The sequence below is a fragment of the Gracilinanus agilis genome, chromosome 1 (assembly GCF_016433145.1).
Source record: "Gracilinanus agilis isolate LMUSP501 chromosome 1, AgileGrace, whole genome shotgun sequence".
NCBI lineage: Eukaryota > Metazoa > Chordata > Mammalia > Didelphimorphia > Didelphidae > Gracilinanus > Gracilinanus agilis.
Window position 1 is genome coordinate 717,958,766 of NC_058130.1, and position 15,452 is coordinate 717,974,217.

Below are 15,452 nucleotides of genomic sequence, written 5' to 3' on the forward strand. Positions count from 1 at the left end.
AATATGCTCCTCCATATAAAGCCTGTACATCATACAAAGCCTGAGACCAATCTTTGTCCCAGAAGGTTACCCATGAGCACATACCCCCTTTCTCATTCCACCCACGATCTATTATTCAAAACTGGATAGTGAGAGAGAACACTACCAGAAGACACCTGTTCTCATAAAGATTTCTTGGCATGAGTCTAGGACCTTTTCTATCCCTGGTGTACAACGTCACATGGCATAATTCTGGCCAAAGCCTTTTCTTAGTGTCTGTAGACCACCCCCTCTCTATCAATCCATGTCAACATTGGTTATAAAATTGGCTCTGATTTTTTTCTTGGATTTTTCTAAGAGAATTGATTTTTGATGCATCTCATGATTTGGTTGCAGAGTTGAGATATACTGTTGTGCCAAATATTTTTCTGCTTTCCATCATCTTGTAGTATATTTTCTTAATATATTCAGTGCTACTCTCCCTTCCTTACTTTTTCTGTTTCCTTTGACATTTCTTATACCTTGGTTTCATTTCTCCAAGGCCCTCTTGAGCTTAGTCTCCTTCTAGGCATGACAGTTGACAGTTTCTCTGAAAAAAAAAAAACACTAAAAACACCACTCTCAATAGGAGTCTCTTCCCTCTCAAGGATGCATAAAAGGAAGAGACAAGGGAAGAGGCATTTCTTAGTCAACTAACATGTGCCATGTCGTTTGTAAATATTATCTCATTTCCTCCTTCTAACAATACTGTGAGGTAAGCACTATTATTCATCTTGTTTGAAAGTTTAATAGTAAACTGAAGGAGACAAAGGTTAAATGACTTGCCCAAGACCATACAGATGATATATTATGCTGGATTTGAATTCAGTTCTCCCAACTCCTAGCTCACTATTCTATCTATATGACCACTTAACTATCTGTGGGATTGCCTATCCAAAGAGGATTTACATAGAAAATAGACTTCCTTTTTCTATGTATTCCATATTCCTGATCCTGTCTTAGGTTCCCAGTGGAGTATGCAGTGAGAGTTGTGCTCCTGGATTCAAGAAGGCTCCTTTGGAGGGGAAGGCTGCATGCTGCTTTGATTGTTTCCCATGCCCAGAAGGGGAAGTTTCCAGTCAAATAGGTGTGTTTTGCTCAGAACTCCCTTGTCATGAGCATTCATATAGGAAAATAACCAACAGGTTACTCTTGTACAATCACCTACAACCCCAAGAAACATCACTGTTTGAGTAAGAGATCATGTAAGACCAATGAAAACCAGAGGAATATCCAGAAATATGTACCTTTGCATGGTGCCTTTGATCCTACTACACAAAGAGAAGTGTCATCTAGAGGGAAACATTTTTTTGCTGTTATTTTTTTTGATGAACTAATGTTTCTTAGGCTTTTCCTTGGTATGTGGTTAGCATTTAGAGGATATATGTGAATTTGTTTCTGTATGTGTAAGCACACATATGTATGGTATCTGTGTGTATACATATACACAGATGCATACACATATACATACACAGATTGTTTCCTAAGGTGGAACTAAACTTGTCCAGAGGATATAAGATTGTTGAATGCAAGATTCCATCAGGTATTTTGTTTAAAAAAGACTTGGAGAAGTCATTCCAGGAAAAAGAGTTTCAGTCAGTCAAGAAATAAAAGGGGATGATGGAAATGAGGCAGTCTGAGTATCAGGGGATGTAAAGTGATGTTAACGTAGGGTGATTGGGGGCAGATCCAAGTAGCAGTGAAAGCTAAATCTGCTCTGACAATACTTCTAAACCAATCTTTAACAAGCACTTCTAAATGACAGGAGTCAAAACCCAATAGTAATATAGAGTGAGGGGCTCTCCTGTTGTTTACAGCTTGAAAAGCAGACAGAGAAGGTCATGGAATAAGGGGAAACCAAAAGCAAAATTGCACCCAAAAGGGTGCTGGCTGACCACCCTCCCCACCTACTGTGCTAGGTTTCATGCCTATAAGCCAATTTCAGAATTCCAGGGTCCTACCTACACCAACAATAGAGCCACACCCCAGACTCACTCCTTGAAGTCCCAGGCCCTAGTAACACCCTGTAGTGAGGCCTGAAAGTCCATAGTTTTTGGCCCTTTCCCATCTCTGCCTGCACTGGGGAGAAGACTTAGCCCTAGGGCAAAATAGCTTAGAGTACTGAGTCCTACAAATCATCAGTAGAGGAGACAGAATCAGCACTTTTCAGAATGCCCACTCCACAGGCAAAAAAGGCTGGGAAATTAACAAACAGCAAAAAGAAACACCTAACCCTAAAAAATTTCAGTGGAGACAAAAAAGCAAAGCACAGAGGGAGTGGTGAGATCTAAGCAAACGTGCAAAACCTCAAAGAAAAATGGGATTGGTCTCAGAGGCTGGAAGAAATAAAAAAAGAATTTAAAAATCAATAAAACAGGTCAAAGAAAAATGGGAAGAAAAATGAGGAAAAAATGAAAGTAATGCAGAAAGAAAATAACAGTTTAAAAAGCAAAATTGGTCAACTGGAAAAAGAGGCACAAAAATCCAATGAAGAAATGTGTTCCACGAAAAGTGGAAAGAACAAAATGGAAAAAGAGGATCAAAATGTTATGGAAGAAGTTCATTATTTAAAAATTAGAATTGGACAAATAGAAGCTAATTACTTCATGAGGCATCAAGAAACAATAAAACAAATTCAAAAGAATGAAAAAATAGAAGAAAATGGAAATATCTCATGGAAAAACAATTGACATGGAAAAAAAGATATAGGAGAGACAGTTTAAGAATTATTGGAGGGGCAGCTGGGTAGCTCAGTGGATTGAGAGCCAGGCCTAGAGATGGGAGATCCTAGGTTCAAATCTGGCTTTAGACACTTCCCAGCTGTGTGACCCTGGGCAAGTCACTTGACCTCCATTGCCTACCCTTACCACTCTTCTGCCTTGGAGCCAATACACAATATTGAATCCAAGATGGAAGGTAAGGGCTTAAAAAAAAAGAATTATTGGAGTACTTGAAAGTCATGATTTTTTAAAAATTCCTAGACATCATATTAAAATAAATTATCAAAGAAAACTGCCCTGATATTCTTGTACAAGAGAGTAAAATAGAAATTAAAAGAATCCACAGATCACTTTCTGCAATAAATCCCCAAATGACAACTCTCAGGAATGTTATAGCCAAGTTCAAGAGCTCCCAGGTTAAAGAGAAAATATTGCAAGCATGCAAGAATAATTCAAACATCATGGAGCCCTAATCAAGATTACACAGGATCTGGCAGCTTCCACATTGAAGAACAAGAAAACTTGGAATATGATATTCCAGAATGCAAGGGAATTAGGTTTACAACCAAGAATTACATACTTATCAAAACTGACCATATTCTTTCAGGGGAAATATGGTCATTTAATAAAATAGAAGATTTCTGAACATTCCTGAAGTAAAGACCAGACTTAAATAGAAAATTTGATGTCCAAATACAAAATTCAAGAGAAGGATAAAAAGGTAAATAAGACAGAAAAAAAATCTAAGGACTTTGGTAAGGTAAAAATGTTTATATTGCTAAATGGAAAGATGATATCAGTAACTCTTAAAAAATTGTATTATTAGTATAGAAGTTAGAAGAAGTATACATAGACAGAGAGTGTGGTAGTCAGCTGTTCAGGAAGATGTACCAAAAAAGAGAACTGCACTAAAATAAATTGAAGAAATAGAAGATTGGATCAATGGAATAGATTAAAGGTAAATAATCTTAGCAATCTAGTGTTAGATAAAACCAAAGATCCCAGCTTTGGCATAAGAACTCACTATTTGACAAAAACTGCTGGGAAAATTGAAAAACAGCATGACAAAAATTAGGTTTAGATAAATATCTCACCCCCTATACCAAGATAAAGTCAAAACAGCATGTGATTTAAACATAAAGAGGTGATATTATAAATAAATTCAGGGAACATAGAATAGTTTACCTCTTGGATCTATGGAGAAAAGGGAAATTTATGACCAAACAAGAGATAGAGAACATTATGAGATATAAAATGAATAATTTTATTATATTAAATTTAAAAGGTTTTGAACAAACAAAACCAATGTAACCAAGACTGGAAGGGAAGCAATGAACTGGGAAAAATATTTTTATGACAAATGTCTCATTTATCAAATTTATGAGGAACTAACTCAAATTTATAAGAATCCAAGTTATTCCCCAATTGATAAATGGCCAAAGGATATGAATAAGTAGTTTTCAGATAAGCTATCAATAATAACATGAAAAGATATTCTAAATCCCTCTTGATTAGAGAAATGCAAATTAAAGAACCTCTGAGGTATCACTTCACACCTATCAGATGGTCAATATGACAGTAAAGAAAAATGAGAAATGTTGAAGGGGATATGGCAAAATTGGGGCACTAATACATTGCTGGTGGAGTTGTGAACTGATACAACCACTCGGGAAGACAATTTGGGATTATGTCCAAAGGGCTATAAAACTGCACATGTCCTTTGATCCCTTTGATCCAGTATTGCCTCTTCTAGGTCTGTAACACAAAGAGATTTTTTTAAATGGGAAAAGATCTGTTTATACAAAAATATGTGTAGCCACTTTCTTTGTATTGGCAAAGAATTGGAAACTAAAGGGATTTCCCTCAATTGGGGAAGGGCTGAATAAATTGTGGTATATGACTGGGATGGAATACTATTGTGCTGTAAGGAATGATGAAAAGGATGATTTCAGAAAGAGCTGGAAAGAACTACATGAACTGATGCAGAATGAAATAAGCAGAACCAGGAAATCATTGTACACAATAATAGCAACATTGTGGGAAAGTGTGATAGACTTTGCTACTAACAGTAATACAATGATGCAAAACAATTCTTAAGGAATTATGAAAAAGCATGCTATCCACCTCCAGAGAAAGAACTGTTGCAATAAGAATGCAGGTGGAAACATATGATTTATTACTTGTTACTTGTGTAATATTTAGAAAAAGGCTCTTTACAGTTTTAAAATTTTTTCTTCCCCCTGAGACTAAAACCGCTAAAGCTATGTGCTTTCTTCTTTGGGCAAAAGGGAAGCTTAATTCTAGCTGGCCCCACCAGGCTTTAGTTTCTACCTTAAGATTTTAAAACTAGAGACACATGGAGTTTTGGAACAAAAAGTAGAAAGCAAGGCTAAGACCTAATTTTAGCCTGAAAAATTTACTCTCCCTAAAAGACCCCTATTTATATGCTGAGTCTATTGCCTTCTGCTTTGGTGAGGAGCAGAGCTGCTTCTAAACCTTCTAGGTGTGTCTCTGGGCTATCTAAGAAACAAGGCAGTCTGCTATTCCCCAGTAAGGCAACTGAAAAATAGGATTCCTTCCCAGGTGAAACTAAGGGTCAGCTAATTGGGTTATTTGTTCCCTAAGGCAAGGGGTTAGGGTTAGGGTCAGGCCCCTGCAGCCAAGGTTAAAGCAGCTGCTTTTCTAATGTATTTTAAAAGGCTAAAGGAAAGAAAATGTTTGATCTCACCAGTCTGGCAGCTTTATATCAATCGCAGATCCAAAACGAGCTGTGAAAAGGCTGACTTAGGGGATAGTCATAAAAGTAAAGAAAAATTCAAGAAAATTTAGGAAGATTGAGGGTATCTGAGACCGAATCGTGGGTCGCCAACTGTAATATTTAGAAATTAGATATTATATAGATATATATTTTAAGGTGTGGTCGCCAGGAATCAATAATTAAGATTGATTCCATAATTAAAATAGACCCAAGTCAGGATTGGTTTTATGGTAGTTTATTTACAATTAGGAAGGTAGAAGGTAGGGAAATAGAGAGAGGGAGAGGCTGGCCTTGGGCTAGCAGAGGCTCAGGCAGAGAGTGTTAAAAGGCTAATTAAACTAGGCTACAAGCCACAAGGCTTTAGCAATTAGAGAGGCAAGAAACCTACTTAAGGTAGAGAGTCTGGAAACGTTAAGGTAGGCCAAAGGAAGTCAGCCTAACTTACCCTTGTGACAATTCAGAAGAGAAGCTGCCTGAGATCTCAGCCAAGATCCTTCAGCACCAAGTTCAAAGCACGAATTGCCTCAACAGGAAGTTACCATCATACTTGAAGAGATAGTATCTTTTGTCACTTCCTGGGGGTCCACCTCTAATTCAAGTGGACAAATGGCAGCCTCAAAAATGGTTTTGGACTGCCCTTTGGCAGTCTTGATTTGTTACTTATTGTAATGAGTGGGTAATTCATCCCCCTCCCCACTAAGAGAGGTGGGGATGACATTATCTCTGGTGGCTAGAATTTTAACTATGAATGGGCTTTGAGCTAATTCCATTTACACACTTGGGTATATGTTTTAGGGGTTTGATTTTATAGGAATATCCACTTGTAAAAATGAATAATATTATTTTAAGGATAGGCTCTTTTATTCTTGCGCTTTCTAGTGTTGTTAATAGGAATGAGTGTTGTGTTTTGTTGAAGACTTTTTCTATATCTACTGAGATAATTCTGTGATTATGTAAGTTTGGTTATTGATCTTGTCAATTATGCTGAGAATTTTCCTAATATTAAAACAGCCTTGCATTTGTGTATACCAGGCAAATAGGACATAACTCATTTTCTCTAGGACTACAGTTCCTAGAGTTTACATAGTTTTCAGAATTTCTAAACCTCTATAGGCAGAGAAACCAGACTGAATATCAAGTTACACCTGGGAACAAGGAAGCTTTGGTAAAGGGTTATCAACATTGGAACACACTGGTCCTACTTTGTAATTGACTCAACATTATAGTTTGTATTACATTCCCATTCTACTAACTATTTATTGACAATGTCTGAAGCAAGATGTACATGCTATCCTAAGGTGCTTATTCTGCTTCTCAGATGGCCTAAGCTTTCTCCTCCATTTTAGGTGTCTCTCTTAGAGTTGGTAAGGTCTGCAGATGTACGTACCTGTTGTGGACCACAATGTGCTGTTGGCATCTTGCTCTAGGACATTGTAGACCCTTATAGGACAGATGTGTAATCTCAAAAAATTTTTGCTTGATTGTTCACATACTGCAGAAAACATTGTAAAATGATTAAGTTTGATTTTGTATTATTTTCTTATCAATCCAATTCATAATTATCCTATAACTGCTTAAGTCATGGTTCTCTGTCTATGAACTTAGTGCAGAATTCAGCAGATCTGAAATGGATTAAGCTTAAAAAATACTACTCTGGGGCAGCTGGGTAGCTCAGTGGATTGAGAGCCAGGCCTAGAGACGGGAGGTCCTAGGTTTAAATCTGGCCTCAGACACTTCCTAGCTGTGTGACCCTGGGCAAGTCACTTGACCCCCATTGCCTACCCTTACCACTCTTCCACCTATAAGTCAATACACAGAAGTTAAGGGTTTAAAAATTAAAAAAAAAATACTACTCTTCTGTTAAGCATCATTCTATTCTTGCCTTAAGGAATTAGCTGACCTTGGGGGATTCGTGCTAATGCAAGGGAGTCAGATCTAGTCTCTTTACACCATGAAGCTGGCCTTCAAGGCTGTCGGTTTTCCTACCCAAATGATCTGATCTATTATTAGTAGGCCTCTTCTCTCCCTTCAAATAATGACTATTTCTTAGTCACAGGGAAAAAGGAAGGTTGATACCCCTAATTACCAAAGTTCTAACAAATTATATTGTTCCCTCAGCACTGCAACCATTTATATTGTTCTGAACTCCATGATGTTATCTATGCTTTTCTGTTCTTTCTTTTGTAGCCCCAAAACCTGTAAAAAGGGAACTGTCCTTTTGCTCAGGATTTTTGGCAAAAGACAGTGTCATTGATTCATTTTTTATTAATAGGTTAATTAATAAACTTTTACTTGAAGAAATGTGCCTCAGTTTGCCATTTTTTAATTTTTTACTTTACAGAGTTGGTGAAGACTGTGTATTTAAAGACCTACACAGATTATTCATCAAGATATTTGTCTGAGACAGATGGTACAGTGAAGGGGCTGGTCCAGATCTATACAGGAAAGGGAGAGCAGCTTATGATGTATTTCATTCTTTGCTCTAACTTATGGTTCAGATTTCAGAGGAATATCTGCTCTCTGAATCAGTATTGAAGCCCATCTCCAAAAAGAAATCATCTTTACTCCATGCTTTATTTTTATTTCACACAAGACATCATGTTCTCCAAAATGACATAGAAGAGTTAAAATGCTAGAAAATGACAAAACCTATGGTCCTTTTTTTGTATATTTTATCCAGAATAAAATAAGGTAGTGATAGGGCTAGTGGTTGTGGTTGGACATGTGACTTCACTACTAAAGAGAATTATTTGATTAAGAATATTCTCTAGCAACTTAGCAGAATTTTATTGTCTTAGAATGTCCTAGAATCTTCTGGGGTCGAATGACCTCCATTAGATTGTCAGAGAATATATACCAGAGGCAATCCAATAGCATGGCACTTGAGCCTTGTCTTCTATGGGCTCCAAGCCAAAATAGAAATGAAAATAGGAAAGGCTAATTCTATGAGAAGTTTCTAGAACATGTAGAAAGTTTGTATCACGCCCAAATCTGTTCTCCTGCCTTGTTGTGGAAACACATAGATATCTCCCCTACAATGAGTCTTGCTCCTGATTTAGAGATAATGATATTAATAAACATGAAAATCATAGTAATAACCAGCATTTATATAGTGTTTCAATTGTGTGCTTTATAAATGCTATACCACTTGAGCCTCAAAACAACCCTTTGACATAGAAGCAATTATTATCACTATATCATAGCTATGGAAAGAAAGACAAAAGTAAAGTGATTTGCCAGGCTCACATAGCTGGTAAGTGTCTAAGGCAGAATTTGAACTCAGACATTCCTAACTCCAAGTCCTGGGCCTTTTTCATGTTGTCACCTGCTTACTTACTTTATTTAATATAATGACAGAGTTTCTATTGTAATTTTTGGCATTACTAGCTTACAGTTTTGTTTGGATTTTCACCTTTTATGTCACAGAGGCCATTCAAGGATTTGTCTGGAGCCTGAAAGAGTCAAGTTATAAAAGATTACAGAAAAGGCAGGAAGAAGGGAGAAGAAAGAAAGAAAGAGCATGTCTAGGGACAAAAGTCTGCTAAAAGCAAGGATGGGTGCCAGAAAGGTTTATAGGATGCCATTTCCTGGTAAACTTCAAAAAGATTTCATGGATCTGAATGAGAGACTTAAAATGGAGCCAATCCTCTATTCCCCAAATAGGTGAAAAACAATTCAGTCTATGACCCAAAGAGAATCTGGCTTTAAGTTACATGATTAAAGCCTGATAGGAAAAGGTTATAGAATTCAGTGCTAAATATATCATGGAATGGTATCAATATCCTGAGAATTAATGAGGGCCACTTACAATATAAGGCAGTGATTCCCAAAGTAGGTGCTACCGCCCCCTGGTGGGTGCTGCAGTGATCCAGTGGAGCAGTGATGGCCACAGGTGCATTTATCTTTCCTATTAATTGCTATTAAAATTTTTTAAAAATTAATTTCCAGGGGGCTAAGTAATATTTTTTCTGGAAAGAGGGTGGTAAGCCAAAAAAGTTTGGGAACCATTGATATAAGATCTCTCTAAGAAATTTACAAGCTATTCAATAAGTCATCAATCAATCTGTCAATAAACATTTAGGATGTGATGGCCTCATTGATAAATGGTGAGGATATAATAACAAAAATAAATAACTAATTTATTCTAGGAAGTCTCCATTCCAACAGAGGAGAAAACATGAAGATATGCAGCTTTGGCATCTACAAAATATGTGTAAAATGCTTCCAAATTAGTGGTGAGATGGCATTCATTGAGAGCTCAGAAGAATAAGGAAAGATTAATAAAGGGAATCTATAACTAGACTTGCCATTACCCAGTAAAAGGAATTTAGAAAGTTATCTTTACATTTGAAACTGAGACCCCAGTTTCTAAGTTTATTGCATTGAAGGAATAGATTAAAAGGAACAGAAATAATCAGTTAAGCCAAAGGAATACAGAAATTCAGTGTGATCTAAGACCAGCCAAAAATAAAAGACATGCACAGAGTGGGTCTGGCTTTGGGTACCATGTTGCTTAATAGTAACATTGTCTTTCAGCAGAGTCAAAGGAGATTTTGTGTCCTTATGGAGGCAGAAGGAATTATTGCAGCTGTCATGTCATATTTACTACAAATAGGCATATGAATAATTTATTATGTAAATATTAAGCACTTATTTGTCTCCTACAGATGCAGAGCATTGTATGAAGTGCCCAGAGGATGAATATCCCAATAAGCAAAGAGATCGCTGCCTCCCCAAGGTGGTGACCTTCCTGAATGTGAAAGAACCTTTGGGGATGACTTTGACTTTCATGGCTGTTTCCTTCTCTTTCCTGACAGTTCTGGTTCTGTGGGTCTTTGTGAAGTTCCGAGATACTCCCATAGTCAAAGCCAATAACCGGACTCTCAGCTATACTCTCCTCATCTCCCTTATCTTCTGTTTCCTCTGCTCCTTGCTCTTCATAGGCCATCCTACCACTACCACCTGTCTCTTCCAACAAACAATATTTGGAGTTGTGTTCACAGTGGCTGTTTCTTCCATTTTGGCCAAAACCATAATGGTGGTTGTGGCTTTCAGGGGAATAAGGCCAGGGAGCAGAATCCGCATGTTCATACATCCTAGAATGTCCAATTATGTTGTTCTCATGTGCTCAGGGATTCAAGTGATTTTATGTGGCATCTGGCTGGGAACCTCTCCCCCCTTTCCAGAGACAGACACACACTCTGAATATGGCCACATAATCATTCAATGTAATGAGGGCTCTGCCTTTGCATTTTACTGTGTCCTGGGCTACATGGGCTTTCTGGCCCTGGGAAGCTTTACAGTAGCTTTCCTGGCCAGGAACCTGCCTGATACCTTCAATGAAGCCAAGTTCATCACTTTCAGCATGTTAGTGTTTTGTAGTGTTTGGGCCTCTTTTCTTCCAACATATCAGAGCACCAAAGGGAAGGCCATGGTGATAGTGGAAATCTTCTCCATCCTGGCCTCCAGTGCTGGGTTACTTGTATTCATTTTCCTTCCCAAATGTTATGTGATCCTCCTGAAGCCAGACAGAAATACTCAGCAATGGATCAAGAATAAATAAGATAGAAGAAAAAAAAGAATAAATAAGATAGGGGACAGCCAAGTAGCTCAGTAGATCGAGAGCCAGGCCTAGAGACTGGAGGTCTTGGCTTCAAATGTGCCCTCAGGCACTTCCTAGCTGTGTGACCTGTGCAAGTTACTTAACCCCCATTACTTAGTCCTTACCACTATTCTGCCTTGGAACTAGTATACAATATTGATTCTAAAATGATAAATAAAGGTTAATAAAGGAAAAGAATAAATGGGATTCTAGAGGTAAGGTTTTTTCTGGACTACAATTTATGCTTTCAGTTCTAGGAATAATAGGCTTGATGAATAACCCATATTAATCTGGAATACTCATATTTTTACATTTTGGTGATTTTTAAAATTCTAATTCATATTTGTGTGGCACTTTCTGGCTTCTTTGTCAAATTCCACTCGTAGAGATGGGATGTATCCACAGGGTGTAACTGATTATTGCTATTTTGAGAATGTTCTAATTTTGGTAGACACCAATACAATGAGTAAAATATCTAAAGTCCAGTTTTTCAGAAGGTGTGAAGTTCTTAGTGTCTTCCCTTGGACAATGGAGAAGTGGGAGATCAAGATTCATAAGGGACCTCTTCCATCTCCCATACCCAATACTAGTTCCTATTAAGGATTCCCTTACCAATGTATTATACTACTCCTTAAATGGCAGAACCCCTAGAACTTTTATGTGGTGTTCATTGTTCATGGAGTATGACTTTGATCCTGTAATATGTAAAAATAATAGAGAATGAATTGATTATTGATTATAAACTGATTAGATACTCTGCTTGTTGTGCTTACAAAGTTTTATCTTCAGTTTGTATAATTGAAGTGAATCTCATAAATGAACTTCTCCACAGGGCCAGGCACAAGGACACTTGTATAAGGCTTTTTGGGTATGCATTACTATTATAGCAAATGTATATTTATATTAAACTTACATTACTATAAAATTAAAAAAGGAATTTCTGGGTTCTTGGCAGCTGATTGGGATCACCAGGAGGCTTTGTAACAAATAAAATTAATATAAAAGGAAGTAATGAAAGGAATGGTTTTTAAAAATGGCAAGAACTTCTTGTGATGAGTTCTTTCACCTTAGAACTTGACATTGAAGGAGCTCCTGTTTGGGACCTCAGATTGCTCTTGGATTATTCCCTTAGAACTACCACATGGGTGAGTGAAAAAGGCTGTCTCATTTTCCTGGAGGTGCTAACCTCCTAAGAGATCCCTCGTCTTAGAAGAGGGCCTCATGGTTAGAACCCTTGTTTAATTTACTTCTGGGCCCCACTTTGCTGGAGCCTCTGAAGCCCTGCCTGGTTTGGACTGGACCAGAGTAATTATTTACTCTCTCTCACTTCCCTACTTTCACCAAATTTTTTCAAAGAATAATGTCAAGGTCAACATAATTAAGTCAAATCCAAATTATTGAACATTTTGGGCAATAAAGAAATTTGAACCCTTTGGCATAAGAATGTACATTCAAAACAAATGCATTCAACTCCCCATAGTTCAATCAACTATACCCCAAAGTTCATTTGGATCTTCATGATCCAGTGTAGGTTCTTCAGGCATCTTCATGGTGCCTTCTCCAAACAGGTTCGTTGTCTGGATTCTGGGGAAATGGCAAATATCTTATCCTAAAATTACTCTCAAAGAATTGAAACTTTACATTATAGATTATAAAACATGCATTCCCTTCTGAGGAGAATTTTACATTCCCCCCTGAAATTACTCTCAAAAGAGTTAAAATTTTACATTATAGATTATAATACAGACATTATGATTATAAAACTTACACCCCCCGAGGAGAATCAATAACACATTCTTCCCTGAAGAGGGTACTCCAGGTCAGCTAAGGATACATGGCTGAGTGACGGGGTTGTATGAAATCAATTGGCAAAATAAATAAAAATAAATAAAAATAAAAATAAAATCCAAATAAAAGAGAAAAAATTAACTTGTGAATGAAATGTAAAATGTCAAGTCTTATGTGAAAAAAATGTAAGGAAAAATAAACTTATAACAGATCCTTGAATCAAGGCCCAATTAAAGTGATTTAAGCAGTTTGCAATTACCCATTCAGGGTACTAAAGAAAATTGCTATTCTATGTATTAGAGAAATAACAGGACCAAATATGTGTGCAAGGGAAGTGTCCTTCCCTGGTCTGATTTGCCTGCACCTTCTCAGGGACTAGCCATAATGATAGCCAATATTAGGTGCTTGGCTAGGAATGAAACTCTGGGGGAGTCTGGCCTCTAACATATGTCAGAAAAGCTGCAACCCCAAACATCAAATACTAGCTTCAAGCCCTTTATTATTGGCATAGAACTTCCTTAATCCATGGTCTTCGTGACCTTTTGATCCTTGGCACTTTGCAGATTCTCAGTTGGTCTCCATGACCTTGTGGCTCTTTTGCTCCTTTCTCCAGGAATCAGAGAGACATTAATCACAGTCCCATAATATTTACCAATGATTGGCAGGTTACCATAGTCTAAGGCTTTTTGGGTATGCATTAATATTATAGCAAATGTATATTTATATTAAACTTACATTACTATAAAATTAAAAAAGGATTAACATTGATTATATATACTCTAAGTACAAAAATGAGAAAAAGGGAAAAGAGTCAATTACCCTATTTAAAAAAATTAAAAGGAAAAGAAATAAGAAAATTAAAATTTCAGGGAAAAAAATACAATGCTCTCAAGCACAAAAATGAGAGAAAAGAATAATATTGCATTGCACATACAAGGAAGAAAAATAAAAGAATCAAATATATATATAATTAGTGAAAGGTTTTTCACCCAAAAATGAGATCCATTTCCTTGTAAGCTTTTGCATGAACTGTGAGTGTAAGTGGCTTTTACAAAATAGCAAATACATAATGTACATTCAAATAAAGTATCATAATTTCCAATAACCCATTTTAAGACAATAGCAAACAAACCCATTATTATAATCACTTGTTATGATGTTTAAAAAATCGTATACTTGTCACAAATTCAACAGGTATAGTAAATCATTCAGCCTTGGCTGAGATATTTTCTTAACAAACTCTATTACTGCCTCCAGGGCAATTGTGGGGAAGAGCCTAAAAAAGAAATCTGATTAAAAAAACCCAAAATGTAAAAAGGAAATATGGGCATTCAACAAGATAGACAATTTCCAAGTATTTGCACAGAAGAGACCAGGACTAAATGGAAAGTTTGATATCCAACCACAAAAATCAAGAGAAACATGAAAAGGTAAATAAGAAACAGAGGGGAAAAAAAGAAAACATAATTTTTTAAATTTACCTCTTTAAGGGCTTCAATAAGACCTAATTATCTGTATTCCTATGTGGAGAAATGTTATGTATAATTCTCTGTAGTGAACTCTATTCACTATTATAGTATAATATATATAGTATACAGTATAATAATTCATAGGGAGAGGGTGGAATACTAAATGGTCTAAGATGACATGGGGGGTGGGAAAGTGGGGGGAATAGTAGGGGACACCAAGAGAAACTTGAGTGAATAAGAAAAATAGGATATTCTATTACACAGAAAGAGGGCATGGGAAGGGGAGGGGACAAATACTAGTATAAGAAGGAGAGGAAGAGAGCATTAAGAGGTAATATTTAAACCTTACTCTCAGTGTAACAAACCGGAGAGGGAAGAGTAGCTACATTATCCATTGGGATAAAAAACTCTATCTAACCCTACTGAGAAAGTCAGAAGGGATAAACCAAGGGGAGCAGGGAAGTGGGAAGGTCAAAAAGGGAGGGGAGAAGAAGGGGGAGGGAATTCATTAGGCCTTTTAAAAATAAAAAGAGGGGAATAACAAGGGAGGGGGTAGAAAGAGAAGTTAATCAAAGGGGGGGACAAGGGATACTGGCTCAAAGCAAACCACTGGCTTAAAAGAAAATAGTGTAAGAAGAAGGGGTGGGACTAGGGGAGGATACAAAAATGTCAGTGAATGCATAACTGATAATTATAACTGAATGGGAATGGGATGAACTCGCTCTTAAAACGGGAGCAAATAGCAGAGTGGATTAGAAACCAAAATCCTACCATATGTTGTCTACAAGAAACACATATGAGGCGGGTAGACATACACAAGTTTGAGGTTAAGGGCTTGAGCAAAATCTTTTGGGAATCAAATGAGAAAAATGAATCAAATGAGAAGGCAGGAGTGGCTATTATGATTTCTGACAAAGCCAAAGTGAAAATAGATATGATTTAAAAAAGACAGGGAAGGTCATTACATCCTGATTAAAGGCAGTATAAACAATGAGGAAATAACACTGCTCAATATGTATGCACCAAGTGGTATAGCATCCAAATTCATAAAGGAGAAACTGGCAGAGCTCAAGAAGGAAATAGATAGTAAAACCATA

The 15,452-nt window shown here is 36.9% G+C and overlaps 1 protein-coding gene across 1 annotated transcript in view; it reads left to right on the forward strand.

The window, feature by feature from the left end:
- Positions 1 to 11,059, forward strand: part of LOC123232149 (vomeronasal type-2 receptor 26-like) — a 31,281-nt gene extending 20,222 nt beyond the window's left edge. Inside the window, exons 5-6 of the mRNA XM_044658517.1 lie at positions 982 to 1,105; positions 10,164 to 11,059. Coding sequence (XP_044514452.1) covers positions 982 to 1,105; positions 10,164 to 11,059 — 1,020 coding nt within the window. The remainder of the gene's footprint in view (positions 1 to 981; positions 1,106 to 10,163) is intronic.
- Positions 11,060 to 15,452: the final 4,393 nt, after the last annotated feature.